The 27,268-nt window shown below is 40.0% G+C and overlaps 1 protein-coding gene across 3 annotated transcripts in view; it reads right to left on the minus strand.

The window, feature by feature from the left end:
• NHSL1 (NHS like 1) overlaps positions 1-27,268 on the minus strand; it is a 214,493-nt gene that overhangs the window by 19,266 nt on the left and 167,959 nt on the right. For all 3 annotated transcript variants that reach the window (XM_088453485.1, XM_088453398.1, XM_088453550.1), the window contains exons 2-4: positions 19,856-20,008; positions 8,408-8,535; positions 2,002-2,188 (exon numbers count right to left, since the gene is read on the minus strand). In XM_088453485.1, coding sequence (XP_088309611.1) covers positions 2,002-2,188; positions 8,408-8,535; positions 19,856-20,008 — 468 coding nt within the window. The remainder of the gene's footprint in view (positions 1-2,001; positions 2,189-8,407; positions 8,536-19,855; positions 20,009-27,268) is intronic.

A 27,268-nucleotide genomic window follows, 5' to 3' on the forward strand; every position in this document is an offset into this window, starting at 1 on the left:
ACTGCACAGATCAGGTGACCGGGGGTCACAGAAGGAGCTTACTGATTACAGATTCCTTGGTGCAGCATGCAGGTAAGTTTTATTTCATTAATTTCTAATATAGCTATTTTTTTCCTGTTATCAGCCTGTGGTCTATTAGACACACAGCCTGATCACAGAAATCGGCTCCAGATGCAGGGACATTAAGGCCGGCACATGTACATACATTTTCTCTGTATTATTTGCTAAAAATACCTAAGAAGTGCAGGGAGGGAATTCACAGGGACAGAGCTTTCTTGCAAACTGATCCCATCATTGGTCTGGCAGTGTATGCACTGCTGCAGCCATCCTCCCGACATTTCCCCTGTTCCTTCATAGGGGAGGAACGTGGAAATGTCTCCTCCCTAGGGGAGGAGCGCAGATATCATGAGACCATACACTGTGACATTTCTCACAGTGTATATCCATGATATCTATTGGGTGTCAGGCATGTCACATAAAATGTCTGTCGGTCTGACAGACATTTTATCTAACAATGTCCAGCATTAGAAAAAGACTGAATGATCTCGCCTGAGAGTGAACATGCTTCACCCAATGGGAAGTAAGTTTCATTGTCACATGACAGTGACACTGATAAGCATGATTTTGTCATTTAAGGAAATACAGCTATACACCTGTATGGAAAAACCTATGCATGTAGAATTCAAATATTTTTAGTTACAAAAAAAACATCTGTTTTTGGGCGGGATGTACTAAGCATCGCTTCTGCAATGCGGTACATCTCCCCTGACTTCGGGTACATACTGCGGTTCATTATCGCGGCATGTACCAAGAATATCGCAAAGGACAGCTCTCCCGATAAGAGCTGTCCTTTGCAATGGCCCTGGACAGAGTAACTTCTGGGTTTAACACCCAGAAGTCCATCTGGCATCACTATGCACATGCTGGCCTCCCAGCCTGGAGTGTCCCAATAAGAAACCCATAGGCTTCTATTGGGCAACGCCACCTGGAGGTGGCATTACCCATTGGGACGATGCATCGGAATGCATATTATTACGGTGCTTTGTACATTTGCGGAATGCAGTAAAAGCCCCAAAAACTGCATTTTCGGGGGTTTTACCACATTTTCGCCGTTAGTACATTCCGGCCTCAATATCCTTTTATCAACGTGGGCAGCAAAAACAAATGAGATATTAATAATTATCCTTAGGCTAGCTGTGCTATACATCTTCCTGACAAGTCCATTGTACCTCTATATACCTATGTACAATACTTGTCTACACACACAAAGTATTACATGTGCTAAACAACTCATACACTAGATCATCTAATGTACAGTTTCTATTTTTCTCCTCAAGTATATAAAATGGATCAAAATGGCATTTTTGAGTACAAGGAGGATCTTTCTTCAACCTTATTGTGTTGTTATGTATATGGCAATTCCAGGTAAAGGAAAATGTGCACTTGGAGAAACCTTGTTGGGATGAAAGGGTTGCTATGTAAATTTGCAAGTAGAGTAAATACTGGCTCATCCTTATCCATGTAGCAGACAAATCCTGAACTTTATTTTTACACTATGATTTACAGATGAGTCGGGATGCACCACTCCATCTCTAAATCTGTCCACACTTTTATGTATAAAACACCCCCTCTTTCTGTGCAACATGGGTTTGCCAAACTTTAAGGGGTCAATTTACTAAAGTGCAGGTTTTTAGAAGTAGAGGAGTTGCCCTTAGCAACCAATCAGATTCTAGTTATTATCTGCTAGAAGGTGCTAGATAAATGTTAGGTAGAATCAGATTGGTTGCTATGGGCAACATCTCCAATTCTAAAAACACACTTTAGTAAATATATCCCTTAGTGAGAATCTACATGCATTAAATATCCTTCAGAAAAGTGAACCTTTTAAGGCCAGACAACGTGTTTATGTAACAGGGATTTTCCGTTAAGGTGATATTTTATAGACATCTAGATCTTTTAATCATTGTATTTCCCCTCTGGCATTCTGGATTCTGATCATACCGGTTATATTTATGGGGATCACATCAGTCTGTATTGCCTGAGAATCTTGACGCATTTTCTCCTCTGGAGTAGGAAGTGGGAGTGACTTGGTCCAATTGGTGTGTGTTTCGGAGAACTCATGGGACACTGGGGTTTTGGGTCTTTTCCCAGTCAGGAGCCATTCTTCTTCATTTGAAGAAACTGAAAACTATAAACAAAGACGGTCGCATTAGCTAATGAATAAAAGAGTATATATTAGGTAATAGAAATGAGAAAAGGTTATATATGTGAGGTGAAGCAATACTAATGTAGAACTAAACATTAAAAAAAGATTTATGGATATTAAAGGGCTTCTGGTTTCTACTACCACTAGGTCAGACATTTTATAGGCTGAAATAATGTGCATAAGAATACAGTCTCCAGATCCATTTTAAAGCAAAGATTAATTCAGATTTATAAATGTTTTAGTAGAATATTACGATAAGTCATTCTGCACAGAAAACCTTGTGTGTCCACATATTAACATTATTAACATGAATAAGAGCTCACACTGGTCACTTTCTTACACAGAATGGTCCCACCATTGTATGTTATTAACAAATGCTAACAGGTTTCACAAATGGTGTGTAGGAAGCCTAGGAGAAAATCTATAGTAGCATATATTTGTCATTACATCCAACTATAGGTCATTTATTCAAAATGTTTGACCTATTTTGGGCAGATCTGATCAGAAATATGACAACAAGCATAGAAGAAAATGTATATCATACTAATTAAATAAAACTGTTCCATTTAAAAATAAAATAGATAGTAAAGATAATTTTATACATTTATATAAGCTTTAGTTCCCTTTCAATGCTTACATTGGTGCCTGTAATATTCATTAATACTAATAACAAAAAAGGGAAATACATAGGATAATTTTACCTAAAATGGAAACAACCTTTTTGGGACCACATTTTGGCTGTATTTATATTTTAAAGGGTAGAAGAAATAGAATTATTCAGTACCTATGCCATGCAATAGTAATATGTAAGATGCCGTTAAAAAGTTATATCCCCATTAAAAAAAAAAATCAACTGGGAATGACATGTTAAAAGTATGATATCACTGTAGCTATAAATGAGATGATTTTCACAAACTGAAACTTGTTTTACAGTTCTGTTTTTATATATATATATATATATATATATATATACACACACACACAGTATATATATATATATATATATATATATATATTTTTTATTTTTTTTTTATGGTAAACTATGAAATATATGGGGTACAAGCACATATTTATAGATAGTGTATGAAGCGGACCCTGAGGAATGGAGCTACCGTAAACTGCTTCCTAGAAGTCCTGAAAATTGACTGTTTAATCGGCGCAGCCCCTATGTGACCTGTCTGAGCTGTCTCTTGTGTCTGCCTTCTGGCATTTATGTGGCTTAAACTGATCTTACCACCAACCACCAGCCGCAAAATATAGGTCATAGAGGTCCCTGACTTACAGTTTGGGAGTTCTTGTATAAAAATAATGATGCAAGTAGGTGCAATAATATTTTAAACAGATATTCCAAATATTAAAGAAACAAGATCTTATTTTGCTCCTACAAATGAGCTTGTAGCTTTAAGTTCAGGAAGCTATATAATAAATTAGTTCTACTCTTACAGTTGCAACATGTTCTCTTTTTAATTATGATTACTAGAACCCTATATGCTCAGTGAGAGGCAGGAGTAGTGGCCATTCAGTCTAAATACACAGTGCAATCAATGATACATGATGGCAAGTCCATCCAGATACATGTTAATGTTTTATCCCTTCTGATTTATTTTACTTCACTTACTAATAAATTGTATTTTATGTTTTTGAATCATATTTAACAGATTAGGATAGCTCTGGAACGTATCATGTGCTTAGATAACCTGAACAATACTAATATTCCCCATACGTTTTTGTGATCTGATTGTAAATCATAACTGCTTAGTAACTTGACTAATGAGCAATTTGGACACATAGAAGTCAAATTGGAGTTACTATTTAACTATCCTATATTTCTGCTATTCTGGCGGGGTTAGACTTTGGTTAGCTGCGACAAATATATACACTATATCACATCAGGATGAACCAAATAAACTGTTTCAACAGATGTATTTCATGTGTACTGCACTTAGTTGAGTGAATTAAATTAGAAATGTCACCAAGTGCGACCGGAATGCTGTGCAGGGCCCTTACATTAAACGTGTATAATAGGTATGTTGTAGTATTAGGCTTTACTTTACCTGTTCCTTTGGTGGCCTGAAATAGGCAACATTGTAAACCAGACGACTATTACTTATTAAGCAAAGGTCTAACTATATGTAATACTATTCTATTACAAGCAGGACAGCGTTTCCAGAACAGGGTCATGATTGAACCAGAAGTGTATATTATAGCAATGGCTCCTGTGGCTGCGACAGATGATTGGGGCTTCTGTAATCTGATCCTGCCATGGCATATGTTTGATAAAATAACATGGATTCATTCAAATTTGCAAAATTATTTAATTAATTAGATGGTTTAATTATCATTCATGAAAATACTTCGAGTATTTTGCAAAAAACCTCACATGATCCATATGGGGATAGTAAATAGAGCTTTCCAGTGGTGGTAGCTTAATTTATAGATGTGTACATAAGCTATTATAAATAAAAATAACATACAAATATAATAATTTAAAATCTGTGCAAGCCGTAGATTGCAGCCCGTGAATACAAATGAGGAATCTTCACAAAACAATATATGTTCTAAAAATATGATCCACAATGATGCATACCACATAAAATTATAATTCATATGTGTCCATACTTTAAGATTCTTACACATCTAGTTTGAAGGAATTGGTACAGTTCTTTTTCTTCTCCAATCCGGAACTTTGGACTTCTTATCCCCTTGCCACCTATAGGAGGGTAATCCTGTTGTGTGGAAATCCCTTGATAAACCTGTGTGGTGTTATATGCCTGTTCATTTTTGTTTACATGTGAGTGAGATGTATAAATACATTTGTGCTCTTTGTGTGTGACAATATTGCACCACGTATTTTTTTGGTCTCTTTCTATATCTGAGGAAGAAAACCGGGTTACCTTAGTGTGGAGATAAGACGAAAAAGAGGGAAAGGATAAAAGAAACTGTGTTAATTCCTTCTTAATAAAGGAAGCAATGGTGGTGTGTGGAGACCAGTTGATACACCTTGAGGTGTTATATGCCTATTACTTCTCTTTCACATGTAAGTGAGATGTGTATAAATAAATTCTGTGCTGTTCGTATGTGACAGTACTGCACTATGTGTTCTCGATTCTGTGTTTTTGAGGAAGAAAACCTAAATACCTTTGTGTGGATAGAAGATTAATAAAGAGTAAAGAGAAACAAAAAGGAGAAGAAAAAGAACTGTACCAATTCCTTCAAACTAGATGTGTAAGAATCTTAAAGTATGGACACATATGAATTATAATTTTATGTGGTATGCATCATTGTGGATCATGTTTTTAGTATATATTATAAATAATATGACAAATCCACATTTATATCGCAGGATCAGAGTGCAGAGAAATTACTGAATCATCTTGAAGATAAGACTTTACTGGTTTTATTTAGGGTCAAATGTTCACCAGAACTAAAATAAAGGTTGCTCTATACAACTTATAACATTCACAAGTATATATGTACAATTGGAGATATTTGACATCAGGGTCTGATTATGGGTAGTTGTCCTATGCTCAGCAGACTTCCTATCAGTACACCTAATATGTTACGCACAGTGTCAGAGCCTCCCCTGTCATACACCTGAGATTTGATATAAAAATTATTAGAATAATACAAAGAAGATATTTATAACTTATAAACATCTTTGCTTATTGTAATCATTTTTATAGTTAACACTCACCAGCTTTGTGGAGCTCCCTAGCACTGCAGGGAGATGAGAGATGAGACAGCAACAGCTCAGACCCGCTTCTGTTTAGTCAGATACTGCTTGCAGAGCTGGGGGCGGGGCCACACAACGGGCAGTAAGCTGCACAGAAAGAGAGCTAATAGAGGCATGCCTCTGAGTACAGAGGCGTGCCTTGAGCACTGATGGACACCTTGGATGTGTCATGTGACCAGGAAGTGCATTGCAGTGTTTAGAGATCGGAGCTTAGTCAGTAGAAGCAAGAGAAGACACAGTGATGCAGGTAGAAGAATCAATGGACACTGATTACTGTAGTGATGGGAGAGTTACAGTGAGTAGGCGGAGAGACAGGCTCTCAGCACTCAGACCCATCTCCATGTGTGCCTCCCCAGCCATTGACCTCAACGCAGTAACTGCTTCTTACATCCTCCTAATAGTATGTTACATATACATTTGTGAATATTAGAAGATTACTTTCCATAATGGCTCAATTTCTATTTTAGGTTGAGACTCCCATTTACAGTAATCATGGCCTTATCCTGAAGGTCAACGCTGGTGAGGAGAATTGAAGGGGATGCAGACCTTTGAAATCTACTGACTGAAGGGTGTTTACACTACAGCCTGTGTACCTTAATGTTCCAGGGCACCAAGCAACAGCAGACACTATGGCAAGACTGACAGATGCATCCTAATACATTAGACTGTACAGAGAAGGGAGAGAATGAGTAAAAGAATACCAGAGATTGCAGATGAACATGCTGAGCATTAAACATTCAATGGGTAAACATAACGATACGTACTGTCTTCAGAAATGCTGCTACACACATTATTTGTTAGCTATGCTGTACATATTGATTCCATTGTTATGTCTATTGTTTATCACATGGTATCCTCTGCAATGACGTGCAGGAGGGAGCACTCTCTCCCCTCATGCCCACTCTACACAGCAATTACTAAGAGCATATTGAGCTGGGGTGTAGCCAGAATAACACATGTATGACTGGCAGCTCCTGTGAGCTGTGATCACTTTCTGGAAAACTTCTTGAGGCTTGAGCGCCATAGTTGAATATTAATTAATGAATGAGAAGTGCGCTGCTGCTTTTCCTCTGAGGAATAGAAGGCAGAAAACAGAAGAATGACTCCATGCGGCTCATCCTTCTTGTGGTTAATTTAACTAATGGAAAAAATCCTGCAGGAAATCACGTGTTGGTGAGTGTGATAACTATATATGCTGCTTAACAGTCCATCTGTCACCAATCTGCAGCTGAGATCTAACAGATTGGAAAATGAAGAAATATGCAAAGCTGCCCAGCCCATTGTTACATTGGACACTGCACCTCAAAATCAACTAAAAATCAATTCTGTACTAATATAGGAAATAATTCAGAGATGTACATAAACCCGATGTTTACGTAAATCTCCAATATTTTTAGGCATGCGCAGGAGCCAGACTGTGCACGTGCGGATCCGGGGCTGCAATGTCGCATTGCCCCAAGCGCCACTGCATGATTGATATGTTGTTGGCGTTTGGGGGCGGTGACAGGTTGTGTCCCAGAAAATGGGGGCGTGTCAGTCCCATTTTCCGGGTGTGCTGAAGCCAGGGTCTGCGTCCTTGGATGCAGCTTCACTGGCTTCAGCAGCATCAATTTCCCATTCATCCGGAATAACCTGAGTTTTACTCAGATGACCGATGTACACGCAGTCCTCGAACGCAGCAGTGGATCAGAGAAGCGGACAGGAAGCATCTATTTACACAAGATGTCACCTGCTGAATTAGCATACAGTATTATCACACAGCTACTGCGTACAAAGACGAAGCGGCTGTGTAATATGAGTCTATCTCTGAATTAAGCCCATAGTACCCCCTCTTCTTATCAGCCTGTACAGGAATTATAGTGAAACAGCTTTATATAATAAGTTTGTTTTCATCTTCATTTCGGCACTATATATCAACTTAATTCTCCTTTCTTTCCTAATACCCAATGTTCCTGCTCAAATCTTCCACCATCCCCATTTCCTTATAGTGGGGACAGGTAAGAGATGTTGTGTGTACAGCTGCCCAGAGACATCACATTTGTTCCAATAATGAAGTCACCAGGACACTTCAAAGAAATGTTTTTAGGAAAACAACAATAGCACATTATAAAAACAATTTGGTAGAAGGCTTAGGAAATAAAGTATACATCTTAAGAATACATTGGTACATTGGTAAACAATCTTAAAAATTAAATCTAAAATATCAGCTATCAGAAGAAATGTTAAATAATAATGGCAAATATAAGCAAAATAAAGGCAGTATTTGAAAAACCAATAAGCAATATGTCTCACTTAAAGCTACACTACTAACTATGGAGCATATTTTACAAACTTGTCCTTCTCTCTAAATGAAGTCATATTCGTGGCTCCATGTGAAATATATTTCTGGCGCTCATCTTTTCATTGCGCAATCCCAGTTGAAAACTTAGAAGGAGGGCCTGTAAAACAAGGTACACTCAATAGGATACCTTTCTACTGTGTTCATCATCATCTTCTTGATAACTTTTGCAAACCATGTTTGGAGACGAAGAGAATGTTGGTCCTTGGGAATAGTACTGTGAGCTGCGGTAGCCATCCCTTCGGAGCTTGTCACATTCTACATAAGAAGGGAAAAATATAACATACAATTATATATACTATAATGAACACTAAGGATATTCAATCTACATGACTATTTTCCAGGTTGTAAATGGTGAAATGTATGAAACGTACAAGTGTTCCTAATGATTGCTGAAGTTATGACATAACAAAAGCAAGTCATATGTGGAACAATTTTGTGAATTCTAATTGCACATTCTAATTAATGAAATCATGTTTGATAAATACTATTACTGACTTTGAGAATGTTGAGAAACTATAATCACCATTCAATCTGTCCACATACAAACAGAGATAGATGGATTAGACTTCAATAATCTCATGTATGTATGTATGCATAGCATAGACATTTTGCTATGGAGCTTATAGATCTATCTACGCACCTGGTTATCACTATAACTTTACAGCATGTTCTAACACTGTGCATACATGGCCATAATGGGTGCGCACGTATGGCATCATTGTGACATGTCGGCACGGGAGGAGCAGGGAGACTGACAGGGTGGGATTTTATGTTCTCTCTCCAGCAATGTTCTCCCCATGAGGATAGAACCATAAGGCCACACAAACATGGTGTTAACTATCTGGGTAATTGCCCAGACCATTGAGAATAATGGGAACCATTGTCTGCTACGTTTGTGTTCCTTATGCTGTAGATATCTCTAATATCTCCTGCGTTAGCTATTTCATAATCAGCCCTTTCCGCATTGTTTAACCCACAGGTTCTCAAACTCGGTCCTCAGGACCCCAAATAGTGCATGTTTTCCAGGTCTCCTCACAGAATAACAAGTGAAATAATTAGCTCCACCTGTGGATCTTTTAAAATTTGTCAGGGAGTAATGAATACACCTGTGCACCTGATGGGTGACCTGGAAAACGTGACCTGTGTGGGGTCCTGAGAACCACTGGTTTAACCTATAAAATGCAGACTCTATAGAGTCCAGTTTATAGATACCCTCCTGCCCCCTCCTCTCATTGAGGAAGGTTGAGCAATATAATTTCTGTTACTGCAACTGTAATGTATTGAACAATTTACAGGATGCAGGTGAGCAGGATATGAGAAGGAAGCACAGTGTTTATGATTACAATGTCACAGCTGCTTGTGGATACATTCCTGGGATAACTAACAATGTAAATCTTGGGGAGGTGACTGTGCTACACTGACCATATACAACCACTCAATGTATACAAAATAAACAGTAAAAACAGTACATAGGATCAAGGCTTAAACCTTACTTATTATTAATGTAATAGACATTATGTACAGCGCTGAGGAAATTTGTGGTGCCTTAGAAATAAATGCTAATTATAATAATTGTCAAAATGTGGAAAATTATATTTCACAAATAACCTTAGATCTGCCTCTGCCTGGAATAATTGATGAAAATAATTATATATGGTAAAGGTATTTTTACAGAAAAGACACATAGCCATTTCTTATTTGGCTACAAACATTGGTGGCAACATATGGTTGTTCGGATCCCAGACTGATCAAGCGTACTGCACACTCATGTCTGGCATGTTCTACCCTTACAGATGCAATCTCATCCAACAGGACTGGATTAAGACCTGTCAGGAGATGGCAATACACAGTGCAGCAATTGTCCAGTTTAGTAAAATTATAAAAATGAAGACCAGCTTTAGGATTGGTTATGTAGCTGATGTAAGTACATAATTTTTATTTTTTTCAGTTTACTTTCTAACAATAAAGCAGTATCAAACATGGCTATAAATAAGCGCTGATGTAGAACGAACCTGAAGACCACATTCTCACATGCATTAACCAGATATATACATGGTTTCTATAGGGATCTCTATCCGTGTGGATATATTTGACAAATACTTGAGTTTTCTGTTGTCCACACACAAGGTAGTTTGAAAATGGAAAAAATGTACTAAATATATTTACTTTATTTATTTACTAAATATATTGATATCCTTTATTTGTAAAGCACCAACATATTAGATAGCAGAGTACATTGAAGGAAGTGTAACACATAGATAACATAAATAACCTGAAACTATGGAATCATAACAATACCGCATTAAGGCTTGTGGGAGCAGCTGTGGGGCCCCCACCAATAAAATTGCAACCATGCCACCTTGCCCCACAGTACCCCTCCCTATATGCCACATGGTACCCCTGCCCCCACAACATGCCCCACAGTGCCCCCAACCCAGAGGCACCGCTCCCGGTGACACTGATTGCTCACCTCCTCCTGTGGCCGGCTCCTCTTGAATGCTTTGGACTGTGGGCCTGATTCAGACCTGGTCGCAAGCGCTGAGCGCTCGACCGATGGTGGCCCAGAGCGATGGTCGATAGTGGCCCAGAGCGCATGCGCGCGACGGAGCCGGCTCCGTCGTGCGCATGCGCGAGACCCGGATAGCGACGGGCAATCCGTCGCTCTGGGTCTCGCACCAAAGGGGGCGTGCTGTCGATGTTGTGTGACAGCTCGCCCCTTCTGGCGGGGGGGGCCGGGGGGGGTGGCTTCCCAGACAGAGGTGTTCCCATGAGAACGCCTACCGTCTGGGGGCGGCCACACTGACATCACAAGTGATGTCAGTGGGAGAGCTTTCGGCTCTTTTTGAGCCGAAAGCTCTCTGGGGCTTGCAGCCACGAGACCCTACCACAAGGGTCTCATCGCAAGCCCGATGGTCGCAATGGTCTTGACCATTGCGACCATCATCCTGGCCGCTCGCATTAGCTGTGGGTGGCAACCCACAGCAATGCAAGCGGCCAGGAGGCCGCTCCATTAAAAAAAAAAAAAAAAAGACGCCCTGATTCAGAGCGAGCACTCTGTCAGAGCGTCCGGCTCTGAATCAGGGCCTCTGACAGCTCTGTGTATTGCATGCATAGTGCATACAGCGCAAAGAGGATTCTGAGGCCCCTCATCAGCATCACAGAAGTGATGTGTCACGCGACACTTATGAGGGGACTTGGAAGCCGATCTGCACTGTATTCAGTTCCGACTGTGCATGCAGAACACAGAGCCAATGCAGCCCCCGTCCAGGAACAGGTGCTGCTGGTCACCTGTTCTTGGCAATTGCAGGGTCACACCGACCCTGTCTGGGGGACCATCCCTGTCGCCCAACCTCCCTTAATCTGACCCTGAATCATAATGTAAAGTATAAGGATATTTCAAGTTACCAAGGACATTTGTGGCTATTTGAAAGGAACAATGTGAAGGTCTATAGCTTTTATACAGGAGTGAAACAACAATGTTTCCTCACAACCTTTTAATGTGCATTATACTTTATAACACATAAACATGCCCTAACAGCAAAACTGTGACAGAGCATGCTGGGATATGTAGTTCCACAGCAGCTGTAGGGCAGCATGTTGATTACCCCTGACATAATCGCTCCTAATATGCCATGATATGTTCAATATAGTCATTAGAATCGTTTTATATACACACCACTTGAAATGTGCATATTTCTTTAGGTGATATTGAATGGTTATTTTATGTCTGGAAGGAGCACATTTGTTGCATTTGTAGCAATGTTGTCTGTTTCCTCCCTACAGTCACAACAAAACATCATCTAATAATATGAATAATCAGATGTTCTAACCATATACTTTACAATCAGGAACATCAGGACAGTGAGATTACAAAGATGACTTCAGTAATAGCGCTATAAAGCTATAATGGTGCTGAGAATTTTATGGTTCACCTGGGGCTTCAAAAGGGGGGAAGTCATTTGCATATTAGGAAGATGGATATACTGGAAAGAGCTACAAGAAACATATATTATGCTGTCTAATGGTGGAGCACCCTATATGATAAACACTTATTATCAGCAATTTCACTTAAATGGAGTAAACAAAATGTTACCTATTTACACCCTACACATATATACCTACAGTGTCTTTTTTACACCATATGGTGTGAGACGCATGCCGCCACTTAGGCCGCCACGTGCAGCAATTCTTGGATTTTCATACATTTTCCTAAATTTAGCATCTTGTTCACTTTGTCAAACAAAAAAACAAAGTCACTTATAGTGTACTAGGGTTTTTAGGATTAGTGTTTTTGTCAAGAAGAAATTAGTATAAAGTTGCAGATTAAACAGCAATATGTGTTGAGAAGCATGGTGCGGCTCTCTCGTACTGGACCTATTGGACAGGGCTATTTGGTGCAATTTGAGGATAGGTGTATGTGGACACATCTATAATACTCTTCAGCCTAGTGGTGGAATCGTGCTACAGTTACCGTAAACCATGGTATTTTATTTTGCTACCAGATTGAGACAGGGTGATCTAGGGAAGGGAAGCAGATAGATCCCCTTCCGTAGATGTACAATGACGTCATCTGCCAGTGTCCAACGTCATTCCTTACCATCCCAGTGGGCATAGAGGGGGAATATATTCATGTGGCAAGCGAAGAGAGCCACCATGCCCGCAGCGTGGCGAGCGAATCGAGCCCGCAAGGGGCCAGCTTTCTTATTTTCGTGGAAAGTGTGAGCAGAAACCTCCACTTCCGCCCTCACTCACGTGACTTCCAAGTACGGATATTGAAGGGGTTTTATGCTCTTCCTCTAGGGAAGTAAAACAAAGAAGTACCAAAATTTTGCTAAACTGTGCCTAGTATTTATTCTCTGTGTACTGACAAATGATAATTATTCCTCGCTTGTTCTGTATGCTAAGATCTGTGACAATATCATAGTAGTATTTCCTGTTTATAGCCATTTAAACAATAAACCTTTTTTACATGTTCACTATAATGCTAGCTAACCTCACTCAGGCCACACCCACTATTATGCATGGCCGGTTCTGTAACTCATAAGAACTACTGATATTAGTTTTTATTTTCAACATTGTTTTACAAAAATAACATTGATTGGTTGCTGTGAGTTAGCATCTTGCTATTTTATAAATGTCTGACTTAATGATTATATCATTACCTAATAAGAGTTTATCTGTATCCATTAAAAAATCAGTGGGTTTATACAGCAGAATTATATTTAAAATTAACAGATGTATAGCTACCTATATAATATGCAAACTTACTATAAATTACATGTATCTGCAATAATGTACACCAGATGTCTACTTAATTATCTGACTCAGCAGATACACAGCTCATGTAAATGAGCACGACATCTGGATAGATATTAGGAAGTGACTTATTTGTAGCTATATTCTGCAGTAAAACAATCCAAGCTATATATATATATATATATATATATATATATATATATATATATATGAATGAATGATAATAGAATGTGGCTTATGTTCTAGCTCTCTGATTTTACAATTAAAAATGTTTCACTATTTCAGGGACATTTATTGCTCCGCTAATATTAATTTTATTGTGACATCAGCCTTATTCACATAATGCTGGCTAATTATTATATAAAGTACAAAATAGCACTTATTATATATATATATATATATATATATATATATATACACACACACACACACACACTTATACAATAGCTGAGGTATTGTCTGAAGTCGGCAGGTAATGCCATTCTGTTGATTTTCAGATATCCTAATGCTGTATACAAAGGTAAGGATTTTCTGTCCAACCATCCAACTAGTTGATTGGTTGGAATGAAAGTCTGGTAATGTATGGGAGTAACTGATGATCAGTAATTTGCTCCTAAAGGCCAGAAAACAGATGAAAATGGTCGTCAGACAAGTTTGTTAAATGTTTGATCAAACAATTTGTTCAAACAGTTTTTGCCCATTTTCCGGCGTTTGGGAGCAAATTGCTGATTGCCATTTACTTTCATACCTTACCAGATTTTCATTCCAACCAATCAACTAGTTGAATGGTTGGACAGAAAATCTTTACGTGTGTACCCAGCTTTAGATGTGAACAATCTTGATGTTCCTCAGTTCCTAAATAAACAGAGAATAGAAGTGCCAAACTGACAGGTACAATGGTGGCTGTATTACCAGGATTAGTTTTAATCGCTACTACTGGCTTTAGTCCCCAGTACTCCACTATAATAACTAGCTACTAGTGCCTCAAAAGGTGTTGCAGCCAAGAAATCTTACTTCCAGCTGGCACAGTAAAAGTAAAAGATTACGTACAAAGCAATAATCTGCTGTCATGAAGCAAAATGGCAATACAGCCTATTATACTTCTATATCATTTTTGTTTTTTAAAGGAATCCACTTATTACAATTACCACCATACAAGACATAAAAGGTTTGGGCTTTTATAGGCCAAATTTCCATTCTACCCAGAAAACATACTTATTCATGCACTTACTTGCCACTAAACAAAGCCCTTTAAAGTTGAATCTTATTGAATTGAATGACTCCTTATTAGTTTTATTTTTTATGTAGAACAATTGCCGCAAATAGTTTTTTGACATGTGCTGGTAATATACTTAACTGTTAAGGGTATGCTGAGTGTATTCATTAGTGTCCCAGCAAAACACTTGTTTGATTGGTTGAACTTCCATCAAGCTTTCAACATAAGAGGAAATTCCATTAAGTGCAAAATCTCTGGCCTTCATTTTACTGTGGCTAAAATGCTGGCACCAATTCATTTAGATCTGGTTGCTCAACCACATGGCCCGTCAGGTGTGCCGAGCCAATTTATGTGGCTTGGTGGGGGTACAAAGATTACAGAGATTGGCTCCGGTAGGCTCTTTATTGTGTTCAGCACCTCCGTAGTTGCGAGCAGAAATTAGAATTAACTGCTGCCTTGGGCCTACTCATGGGTTGAAAGTGGGTCTGTAATTAAATAGCTCTGGGCGCGGGTCTGTAATTGAATAGTTCAGAGCATTTTATCCGGGGGAACGTATTGCGCACGTCAACTTGCGGCTAATTGAAGTTGCCTGATAGTTGAGAAAGCATTTCTTGGGGTTGTGGTACACCATGCTAGCATGTGACATGTCGACAAGTACAAAGTCAACATAGTCCACATAATTTTTAATTTTTTTTTTACTGTGGTGGCCCTAATCGTAACCCTGTAACGTCGACATTGTGACTGCCAATATTCACAATATCGACATAATGACCAAATGACCATGTCAACATTAAGTCCATATTGATATTGTAAATGTCCATGTTGACATTCTGACTATTGACATTTTGAGTACATCCCTTTCCGAGCGGCCCTTTCTCTGTGCTATCGTGCCCACAAAAGTTGCTTGTATAATGGCCAGGTGTGAGCTGGAAGATCAATGAAAGACATTAGCGCAAAGGCTGGCTGCTTATGGTTCCACACTGTCAAATTGGCACAAGGAGCAATAAGCACTGCATTTTGCTACCGAAACAGGAACCTATTAGTTCAGTGTGCAGTTCCTGGGTTAGGTGTAGAACAGTGAAAATGTAACTAGTAACCAGAATTAAATCTTTAAGCACTTAAGTCAGAACCTCTGAGAGTTGGTAAATACATTATGTAATTGGTCAGTTTAAATGATACACTAAAAAACACCTAATTATAGGTTTAGGTCAGAGAAATTGCATTACAGGAGGGGATAGCATGTCTGGGCAAGAATTATAACTTTTTTATGAGGGTAAACAAGCAAAGACAACTTTGAAAATAACTCATTATCCCATCCATGTATGGCATAAAAGGTAGGATATACCCAATCACAGACATTTGGTGCCTGCATTGAAATGACAAAAGCAACATGAGATAGATGCCTTTTCCCTTATTGTGAAAGTACAATCTCTTATAATAAAGTCAGTGCAAAAGCAGTATGACATTTTGTACTGTACAAACAGGAAACTGCTTTCACATGGCTGAAGAAAATACAGAGCCACTATGGGTTCAGTAATGGGGACAAACTGATGGTACAATTGATTATCTAACTACTGTGAATGAAATGTTTTGTACAACAGTCCAACTAAACATTAAATAATTTGTTAGTATAACTAGGTCTGTAATAGAGACACACTTTAAGGTAGATACTCTGTACTTGACTGTTGCATATCAGTAAAATGCCATGCTTGTTTATTTTTCTGAGGGAGAGTTGCTAAATAAAATATTGATCAAATCAATGTCTGGTAAATTAAATCTAACACTGATGTGATTAAGATTTTATTTAGCAACTGCCCATCAGCACAATGAACAATCCTGGAACCCTAGTACTTATATATGCCACAGTCAAACACTTTACTGATAGAGCTACACCTCTGCATACTGGATGCTACACATAGGGGTCTATTTACTAAGCAGTGTTAGGAGACAGAGTGAAAAGTGATAAGAAAGTGACAAGGTGCCATTCAATTAGCTCACATCTGTCATCTCACAGGCTCTGTTTGAAAAATGACAGTTGGGAGCTGATTGGCTGGCACCTTATCACTTTCTTATCACTTTTCACTCTGTCTTCTAACACTGCTTAGTAAATAGACCCCTTAGAGGGGTATTCAATATGAAACGTAAACTTCGCTGTCGAAGTTTACGTTTCATATCGGAGCTTTTACCTGCGTTAAAGTATCGGGTGCGCGCCTGCTTATCCCCGTATTCAATATGAAATTAACGAAAACGGGAGCCTGCGAAGTTGGATTTGCGTAAAGTTACGAATTTTTCCTTAAAAAAATTGTAGGACCCCACTAAAGTTGTAAAAACATGGGGGATCAGGTGTTTTTTCCTGACATTGAAGAAGTGTTGCAGAAGAGCACTTAGGTTATTTTTTTCGTTTTTTAAGAGGTCCCATCACATTTGGGGTACATGAAAATGGGTACTAGCATATTTTTAAGTAAGTTTTTAAAAATTCTGCATTTGTGCACCTGCCGCTATAAATCTATTCTAGAAAACACCTGCCGCATACTTGCAGAATAGCCCTGAACCTATTTCCCTATTGTTAAACAATTTTTTCCCATTTTTTTTTCACCCCAATTTTTTAATACATTTTTTGGGGTGTCCCTATTTTTTTTAAAAAACTTTTTTTGACACAGTTCTTTTTTAAATGTCATTCCCAGGGGTGCAGGCTATTTTTTTTAAGCCTGCACCCCTAAACCCCAATTCTGCACTTTTTTCAACACCTATTCAATGGTGAAAAGTTATCCCCGTTTTTTATCAAAGACTTTTCGAACCTGCGAAAAGTCTTTGAAATTGAATACGGTGTAAAACTAAAACCTGCGATAATGACGTCATAGGTGCGAGATTAACGCAAAAACTGTGTTTTCGCTCCCATATTGAATACCCCTGTTAGTCTGCTTTCTATACGTGTCTGTCTGTGTCAGTGTGTTTATCTGTGTGTGTCCCCTGTTTGTTTGTGGCTTGGAAGCGGGTTCGGGGGCCCTGCATGCCATTTGCATTGGGTCCCACAGTTTGAGGTGGCAACACTGGTTTTAGTGTATTTTCGGAAACTGAAGTGTGGCTTCTCCCAAGTTTACACATTTGTCCTTAAATGTAAAACAAAATGTCTATTCACATAGACTAATACTTCTGAATAACTGGATACACAAAATGAGACTTGGGAAAATGCATATATTACTCAGCATGACTTAACAGAGGGTAGTCTGGGGCATGTCACATAATAAAAGATTCATAGCTGATACCCTTTCATGGTCACACCTCAGCAATGAGGAACTGCCACCTTCAGCCCTGGCTCTCACTGCCAGGCGTCTGCAAAAACTAATTTAACACAATAGGAAGTCAGAGTTGATGGATGAACATGGAGGATAGAATCTGTCTATGAACTATGAACTTACTGTTCGCTTTAGCTCTGGCTCAACAGTAACAGGTCTTACTGGAGACTTGCCAAACTTTCCTATCACTGCTGTAATCTTTTTCACCACACATCTGTTCTATACAGTCACTGTAGGTTAATCTGCATGGAGATCCTCTCACAGATGCAGTTAACAGCCCCTCTCCAGTGGGATTAACCTTCCGTTCTAGACCCTGCCAACAATGTCCATATACTATATAGTATATGTAGCCAACCAAGCATCATCAAGAGCTACAAACTGTGGTGAGTATCTTTATATGAAGTCATTCTCAGATCTTTTATTAAGCATAATCACTACCATGAAATTGAATACTCCCTAGCCGGTAATACAGGGCCTAGCAATGAGATGGGTCACACTTTACAGACATTCATCTGTTTTAGCTAAAGTAGCCATATGTGTTCTCGGGTCACATTTCATGGATCAGACCGGATTTTCCAAAGTCACTATATGTTCCCATGGTGACAGCTCTCTCGCATTTGGGAAAATACAGGACATCTGACAGTGACCCCTCCACCTCACAGAGACTCCCTCTTAAATTTCAGCCCACCAATGCAACATTAGATTAGTGGTAAGACAGTATAAGCTCTTAAGCAGGCTTAGTATCCATAGTGCTGAGACAAATCATATAAAATCTACACAGCATTTTACTATAATCAATGACAACTACACGTGTCTTGAAGAAATGAAGAACTTAAATTAAAGGAATATAATACATTAATCATAAGCAATATACATAGTTTAGTGTCAATTAAAATATCTACCCCAGAAGCCATAATACCATTTTTGAATAGCAATAATTGATTCCTTGGTTCTGAGACATTTCAACTAAATACAAGGACAACAATTGTTAGAAAATATGACATAATTAGCCATGCATACACTTCATAGTGCCCCAGGACCAACCCCATTTTACTTTGCATATGCTGCTGTCCAATGTGCAATCCCATTTTATGCTACATATCTTGCTACCCAAGGTGCAATCCCATTTTACACTGCATTTTCCTCCATGTATTCACATGGCTTATTCACATGGATATCAAAGCTGACACACAGGCACATTTATCAATTATCAGGCTTTAGACCCGATAACTATAAAATCGTATCGCTACTATTCACAGCAAGAAGAAATCAACTTTCACCTGAATGTATCACAAAAACGCATGCAGGGACAGGGGCTCCTTGGAGCCTGTCCCTGGGATGAATTAGAAGTGAAGTGATTGTATTAGTGGTCATTTCACTCCTTTATCGGGACCTCCACAGAGCTACTGCGCATGAGTGGTCTGCTGACCATGCATGTGCGGCAGTCATTGCCTGGGAGGGGTCCGAAGGAAACCTCTCCAAGTAAGTTTTAGGAAATGTAGCCCAAAGGCTACAGTGGCTAACGCCATCTGGGTACTGCGGCAGCTTTAGGAAATAGAGGGACTGCAGCAGGCATCTCCTAAACCTATTGCAGTCCCTCCTTCATACATTGGGGTGATAATTAAAATTTCCGGGTATCCCCCAAAAACGGGTGATATGCCGCAAATATTGAATGATAAATAGGCTCCAAACAAAGAAAAGGTATCTTGATACTTAAAACAAGTAAAGCCACCCAGTATTACATCATTCTATTTCCAGTAAGCTACTAAATAAGTGACAAATGAATAACTAGCAGATAGATGCTTACCTCGCAACACAGTTTTTAGGTTCACCTTGGCTTGTCTATGAAGATCTTCTACACAAGGAGGTCTGGATGATGGGAGGAACACATTCTCCTGTTCGTGCCAAGATGCAGTGTAATGGACCGTCCACTTACTCTCATCATCGAGATTGGAAACCGCTAGAAAGATAAAACAAATGCTTTGATTAGCTACTTAAATGCATTCAATGTGATTTTAGCTGAAGAGAACAATACAGGCGTATGAACCAGTATATTGAATAGGAAGACTATTTAAACCTAGACCTTATGTAATATACAGTATGTAGTATGTGCAAGTGGCATAACTAGAGATGTATAATACAAATAGTGTATAATGGCACCGATCATGTGGCACAACATGTTAGATTAGTAAATGGTATATATATTAGTATACATTGTAAGGAAGGCACGGATAGTAGTCACCCACATACAAGCTGCATGATATTGAATGTTTTCCACAAAAGTGTTCTGCTTCAGGAAACTGTTAAGTGAGGGAGCATCTTCTACCATACTCAAGACCAGGCTGGGAACACGGTCTATTAAACAGTATTTAATATTTAACCTGCAACATCATAATCCAATACAAAAATTTGGGATTACTTGACAAAACACATATGATGTGTGTATTAACATAGGCAGTCACTTGTTATAATAGAATAATACCAAATAAATAGTCAGGAAAAAGTATCTTAAAAGCTGATGAACTAGTTAACCAGAAAGAAACTGGATAATTAATACTATTAAACACTAAAACCAAGATTAGTGGGATTACGTGATGGAAGTGAGCCAGCATCCATTTGCCTCTACTTCTAAAACCCATTTTGCATGACAAATACAACTCTATTACAGCTTAACAGATAACTGCCATATAATTTGCTTTTTCAATTAGTTCATATGACAGTAATTTTACTGAAAGAACGTTTCAATTGAAATGCGGGACTTTGATACAAAATATAGTTTGATAAAGTGGTTTCCCTTTCAGTTCAGTAAATGAAAAAAGATCTATTATGATCACAAATTATAAAAATAAAGTAAGATATATTTTAAAGTGACTGGAGCTGTCATGCACTGCAGGAGGCACATTTTAATGACCAGTTACATCATTTGCTACCAAGTATATATTTTAATTGAAAGACAACCGATATTATTCAAGGGGGAAACCCTTTTCCTGTGCACATAAAGTCTCATTCTCTCATATAACCGCAAGCACCCCAGAGCCTATGTCACAGTGCAATATCCTGTGTTCCATGCTTTGTACTGTTGCCATGGATATGAACAAGCATGAAATACAACCACACTATCCCCAGAGACATGTGTCAGGTGGCGACAGCAATGGCAACAGAACTGAGAGCTATCATTCTGCCATATGGATGTTGTACAAGTTATTATATGGCAGTGCAAGGTGGAAATGAACATTTGGTGAAATCAGTGCATGTGAGAAACAATTTGGATGCATTAGTGAGCAAAATGTCTGATAAATAACTAGAATTCACAAAGCAGAATTTATGTATATGTATCTCCAGGAGGTACAGTTTTGAGCGGAGTTTAATGACAGAGTTGCTACTCATTAAGGATTTACCAGGTTGTAAAGAGGAAATCAGTTGTTTTCAGGGAAAAAAAAGGGAAGATGTTTTATTGGCTTTATCTTATAAACAGCTTGAGGTCAAAAATAGAATTCAACAGCAAAGAATCAATTAGTAAAACCATAATGGAACCAACACTAACATAACTCAGCCTACTAAAATGTAAGGGAGGGCTGACAAGAGCCTCTGGGCAGCAGCAAGATGCCTGTTTGTGTTAAATATTATAACACACACAAAGATTTGGTGCTATTTTTCTTGCATTGAGATCTCTATTAGTGTTAGGTGATATCTTGATGCCTGCTTATTTATGTCATTATTTTTGCACATTTAATTATATAGAGGGCTAAATGTAAGCCGGTGCCGCTGTGGGAATACATGAGAGTATGCCCGTTTTTTAGAAGCAGCAAGCATGTTAAAGGGTAAACCAAGTTGGTTCATCTGCTTGCAGCTTTAAAAATATGGGCATACTCTCATCTATTCCCACAGCGGCACCGGCTTACATTCCCGTAGCGGCGCAGGCTCGCAGGCTATTACATTTAGCCCATAACCTCTACCCTTCTTAGTCTATGTGGAAGACTCTTGTAGAGGGACAGTGAATTGGTATACACACTCATTTGATTCCAAAGCAATAAAGAGAGCATCTGTACCTGAAAGTATATAAGGTACATCCCGCCTCTTATCGATTAACCCCGGTATGTACTTAGAAATGCGATTAAAATTGCAAAGGACAGCTCTCCCGATAAGAACTGTCCGTTGCGCTAGCTTTGGATAGAGGAACTTCCAGGTTTAACAGCCAGAAGTCCACCTGGCATCCTTCTGCGCATGGAGCTGGGAGGGATCCGATTGGATCCACTCTCAGGGGGCATCTCGATAAGAAGCCCATACGATTCTATTGGGTAACGTCATCTGAAGATGGCATTACCCATTTGTTTACTAGATAGGCATTTTCAGATATCCTCTGTTTGCATCTATCAATCTTGACATAATCAGATCATCCCGGTGCATTAGATACTTCATCCACTGACACCACCCTTTGAGCTAATACTTCCACTGTCACTAAGTACATCATATACTATCCTACCATCTACAAAATGTCCCTGGTACACTCAGCTACTTCATAAAGACATCTTCTATTACCAGTAAGAGTGCCGTGTGACTCAGTAGCACCGAGGATCTTTTCGTGCAACTGTTTACCTTCAAATGCGTCTATTTCACACAACGATACAATTAGGACGCACAAGCTTATGCTGATTACAATTATATGTGGCATGCCTATATTTTGTGTGTGACTGTGGGTACATCTGCATGCAAAATGTTACCTTGCGTTACAGTGTCACAGCAGCTGACACTGTAACATAGCACTTCACATGCAGATGCACCTGCAGTCATATTTTAATCAGAAGAAGCTGCTTGTGCATCATATTCACATCGCTGTGCAAATAATACGCATTTTGAGGCAAAAAGTTGCACGAAAAGGCACTCGATACTACCGAGTTACACAGTGCTCACGCGTTATGTGTAACGTGACTTGTAGCGCACGGAGGATAGATGTATGTGGACATATCTGTAGGTTGATGGAAGCTTTTCTGTAAAGGTTTATTGTGATTTGTTTATGTATCTATGGCGGGCCCATTTTACTTGCAGTTCTATGGCAGGGAAACCAGCATACTTTTGAACAAGCGTATTTCAACTTTAACAAATATTTGCTGCATGTATAAAGGTGCCTACACACGAGATGATATTTTGCACGATTCGCCCAATTTCAAGGAATCGGAAAGACAAATCGTGCAAAATATGGTGATGCGCGTACCCGCGGGTCGTCCATCGTACTCCAGATCTTGCCTACAGCAGGCAAGATCTGTTAATCTTGTACACGACACACTGGATATCGTTAAGGACACACGATAAGATCGTTGGTCAGATTGGACACTCTTTAGCACCATATTATGTGCTGGAGTGTCGGGGAGCTGCTGGGGAGAGTTCAAGGGAAATTGTTCACCATATCGCATCGTGAGCACATCATCTAGTGTGTAGGCACCTTAAGATATATATATATATATAAAACCAAATCTCCCCTGAAAGTACAGATGTTCTTTAATGTTCTACTATTTGCATTTCTTCGGAATCAGTGAGTAAACAATTCAATGTGCTCCAGAAGAGTCTTTCACCGTCATTAAATCTCATGTAATGGCAGGTCCTCCATTCACATAATTAGCAAGATACAGGCTAGCTTGGCTATAGACAGTACTATCAGCTAATAATAGGTAATAATACAACTACCTGTTGTTTTGCAGCACAGTTAAAAGTGGGAAGCTAATAGTTTGAGGGAGGAGAGCTACTTAGATTGTAACTTCAGTTCCAGCATGAACAGACATTTTAGCAATAAATGACTTTTTGAGGATGATGTAATCTGCATAAAAAAACTGACACTCTCCTTAAAACGACACATAGGGCCGTATTTAATTAGCCGCGTTAAGCCGTTTTCGTCGAAAAGTTCTCGCTGGTGACGTCATTTCGCCAGGCGAACACTTATCCCCGTATTCAGGGCCTGATTCAGAGCCGAACGCTCTGACCAGAGCGCTCGCTCTGAATCAGGGCCCTCCTCCCTGAAAATGGAGCGGCCTTATGGACGCTCGCATAGCTGTGGGTTACCACCCACAGCTTATGCGAGCGTCCATGATGATGGTCGCGATGCTCAAGACCATCGTGACCATCGGACTTGCGACAGAGACCCTGCGGTAGGGTCTCGCTGCCGCAAGCCCTGGAGTGGTGATGTCAGTGGGGCCGGCTTCAGACGGTAGGCATTCCCATGGGAGCGCCTCTGTCTGGCAGCCACGCCCCTGGCACGCCCACCAAAGGGGGCGTGCTGTCAATCAACATCGACAGCACGCCCCCTTTGGTGCGAGATCCGGAGCGTCAGAGAGCCCGTCGCTAGCCGGGTCTCGCGCATGCGCATGACGGAGCTCCCTCCGTCGTGCGCATGCGCAGTGGGGCAACATCGACCCGCTTGCGAGCGTCCTGCGCTTGCGAGCGGGTCTGAATGACCCCCTCAGTTCCAAAGACTTTTCGCCAGTGCAGAAAGTCAATGCATCAAAATAGGCGAAAAAGATTCGCCTATGAATAGGGGTTGAAAAAAAGCGCAGAATTTCGGTTTTGTGGTGCACACTTCTGAAACCTCCCCAACATCTTTGGGACAGTCCCCCAAAGGTAAACTGCGTAAATGAAAAAAATACTTTACAACACCCCAAAAAAGTACTTTCGTTTTGGGGGCGAAAAAAAACAAAGTTGGGGGACAAAGTTAAAAACTAGCGAAATAGACTCCAGGGGGATCCCCAAGTATGCCCCAGGTGTTTTTTGATTGCAGGTGCTTGTGACAGGTGGATTTTTTTTTGTTTTATAAATCTTCACTTTAACAACTTTAAAATATGCTTGCACCCATTTTCATGTACCCAAAATTTGCAGGGACTAGTTATTTTGATGAAAAAAATATTGCTTAATGCCATTCTTCACCAATTATGCAAAGACGCTAAATAGCAGCTATTGAGATAATTTAAGTACCCCAAATACCTTCAGCAGGGCTATTCAGGGGTATCTTTAGTTATCCCCAATGTCAGTGCATCTATTGGGGGGTGCCAGGCTGATTTCCCCAAAACTGACAGAACTTTACGCCTGTTTGAGTTTCGCTGGGTCCCGTTTTCGCGTCCTTTGGAATTGAATTGGGCGAAAAGTGGTCGCGTACTCAGAAAGACTTTGCCAAAAACACGCGATGTAGGCGGAAATTCCGGGAGGCGAAACTTAGTCGACTTATAGCGGCTAGTTGAATACAGGCCTTAAACACTTAAACATAGGGCTGATTCAGAGTTGGGAGCAAAGCAAAAAAAATACGAAGTAACTTTGCTCCTGGGCAAATCATGTTGCAATGCAAAGGGTGTAAATTAATTTTGCATGCAGGGTAAACGCTGGCCATGTTTGCATATAGCCCACGAAACCTGGGCAGCTTTATTTTTTCAATTTAGATTTGATCTAGGACACACCCTTCCCTAATCTACATCTGTGCACATTTTATATCTGTGTTGTAACGAGATGAAGTCAGGAAGCCGACGATCGAAATGCCGACCGCCGGCTTCCCGACTGTCTAATCCCGGCAGGGGTCTAATGATAGGCATCGAAATCCCGATGCCTATCATTATCCCTAAGCCGGGAGCCCGCCGCCATGCATACCAAACGAAGGTAAACCGGGCGGCGGGCGTGGACAGCTGCGTTGGGGAGGGTTAGGTTAGGGGCTCCTGGGGGGGACTTAGGGTTAGACATCACCCTGGGAGGGTTAGGCTAGGAGAAGGAGGGTTAGGCACCCTCGGGGATGAAGAGGTTAGAGTTAGGCACCCCCGGGGGGGAGGTTAGGGTTAGGCATTCCCCCTGGGAGACTTAGGTTTAGGCTGCGGGGATGGGGGGGTTAGGCTTAGGCACTTAGGGGGGATTAGGGTTAGGCACTAGGGGGGAGGTTAGGGTTAGGCACCCCTAAGGAAGGGTTGGGGGGGCAGGGTTAGTTTTACTTACCTAAATCACCTGTCAGGATCTTCACTCCTGCCAGTGTACCGGCGATGGGATTTCAACCATGCGGCCAGCGGTCATACATACTGATTCCGTTGTAACATGGTTTTGTCAAGGTGTAAAGTTACTGCTTTTCTTTTTTTATTTTGCTCCCAATTCTAAATCAACCCCATAGTCTTGCAGGTCAGGCTTAGCATGTGATGACTTTTACACTGTATTTAGTTACTAACATTTAAAAAAATAGCTAAAGTTATACCATATATTTCATCATGATACAAAATATAATAATATTTTAAATTCAAAAGACAAGATTATTGTGCTATATCTACTATGGGAACAAGATGTCAGTCTCTGTGGGGACAGTGTAACCTAAGCAACCATTGGAATTTGATACATCTGCTTTAGGATGTCTCTTGCTCCTTACATACAGAGGTTAAAATTGTTATCACCAGAGATGCCTCTGTAGTGCATTATGGAAACCTTCCACACTACAAATATGATCCTTGTATCTTGGAACTCTTCAAACTGGGGGGGAAATGTATCAGCTTCTAGCTAGCATTTATCAAGTACATTGTATAAAATGCTATAGATGCTTATTGATTACTATCGGCAACATCTGTACTTTTCCACACTTTAGAACATGCTTTCCTACCCTCCCGGCCCGGAGACTCCCGAAAATTGAGTGCACTCCTGGCAAGTCTCCTGGAGACTGAAGTCACCGAACTGCGGCCACCTACTTCCCGAGTCAAATGGGCGGTATAGGCGGGAGATGACACAATTTGCGTTGCACTGCGTCATAATGGCTCCACCCCCTGCTTCACAATGCCATTAATCGCAGCATTATATAGTGGGACTGTGGCGCAATGATGACATGATTGTGGCGTCATGCCCCCGACCCCTTTGGCCATGCCACATACCCCGCAGTGCCAACCTGGCTGCAAAGGGGCAACCAAAGGGTTGGTAAGAATGCTTTAGAAGGCTTAATACATCTCCAGCAAAATGTAAGATAACATCACTTTCCAAAAGTATGCATACAAATAAATGAATGACATTAGACAGTAGACATTTATTGTATGTTTAAATGTATGCTATTTAATTGAATCATCAATTCAAATGCCTAACAAGTGCCTGTTACCAGTAAATCCTTCAATAGCATGCAGCTACTAGTTCTATTGTTCAATAATTTGTGTGTAGGGTGGCTCTCAAGACAACAAATCCTAATTCAATAAAGCTTTTCATAGGCACGTCTAGAGGAAGGGGCACAGCC

The sequence above is a fragment of the Taudactylus pleione genome, unplaced genomic scaffold (assembly GCF_031769625.1).
Source record: "Taudactylus pleione unplaced genomic scaffold, aTauple2 ptg000006l, whole genome shotgun sequence".
Classification (NCBI taxonomy): Eukaryota; Metazoa; Chordata; class Amphibia; order Anura; family Myobatrachidae; genus Taudactylus; species Taudactylus pleione.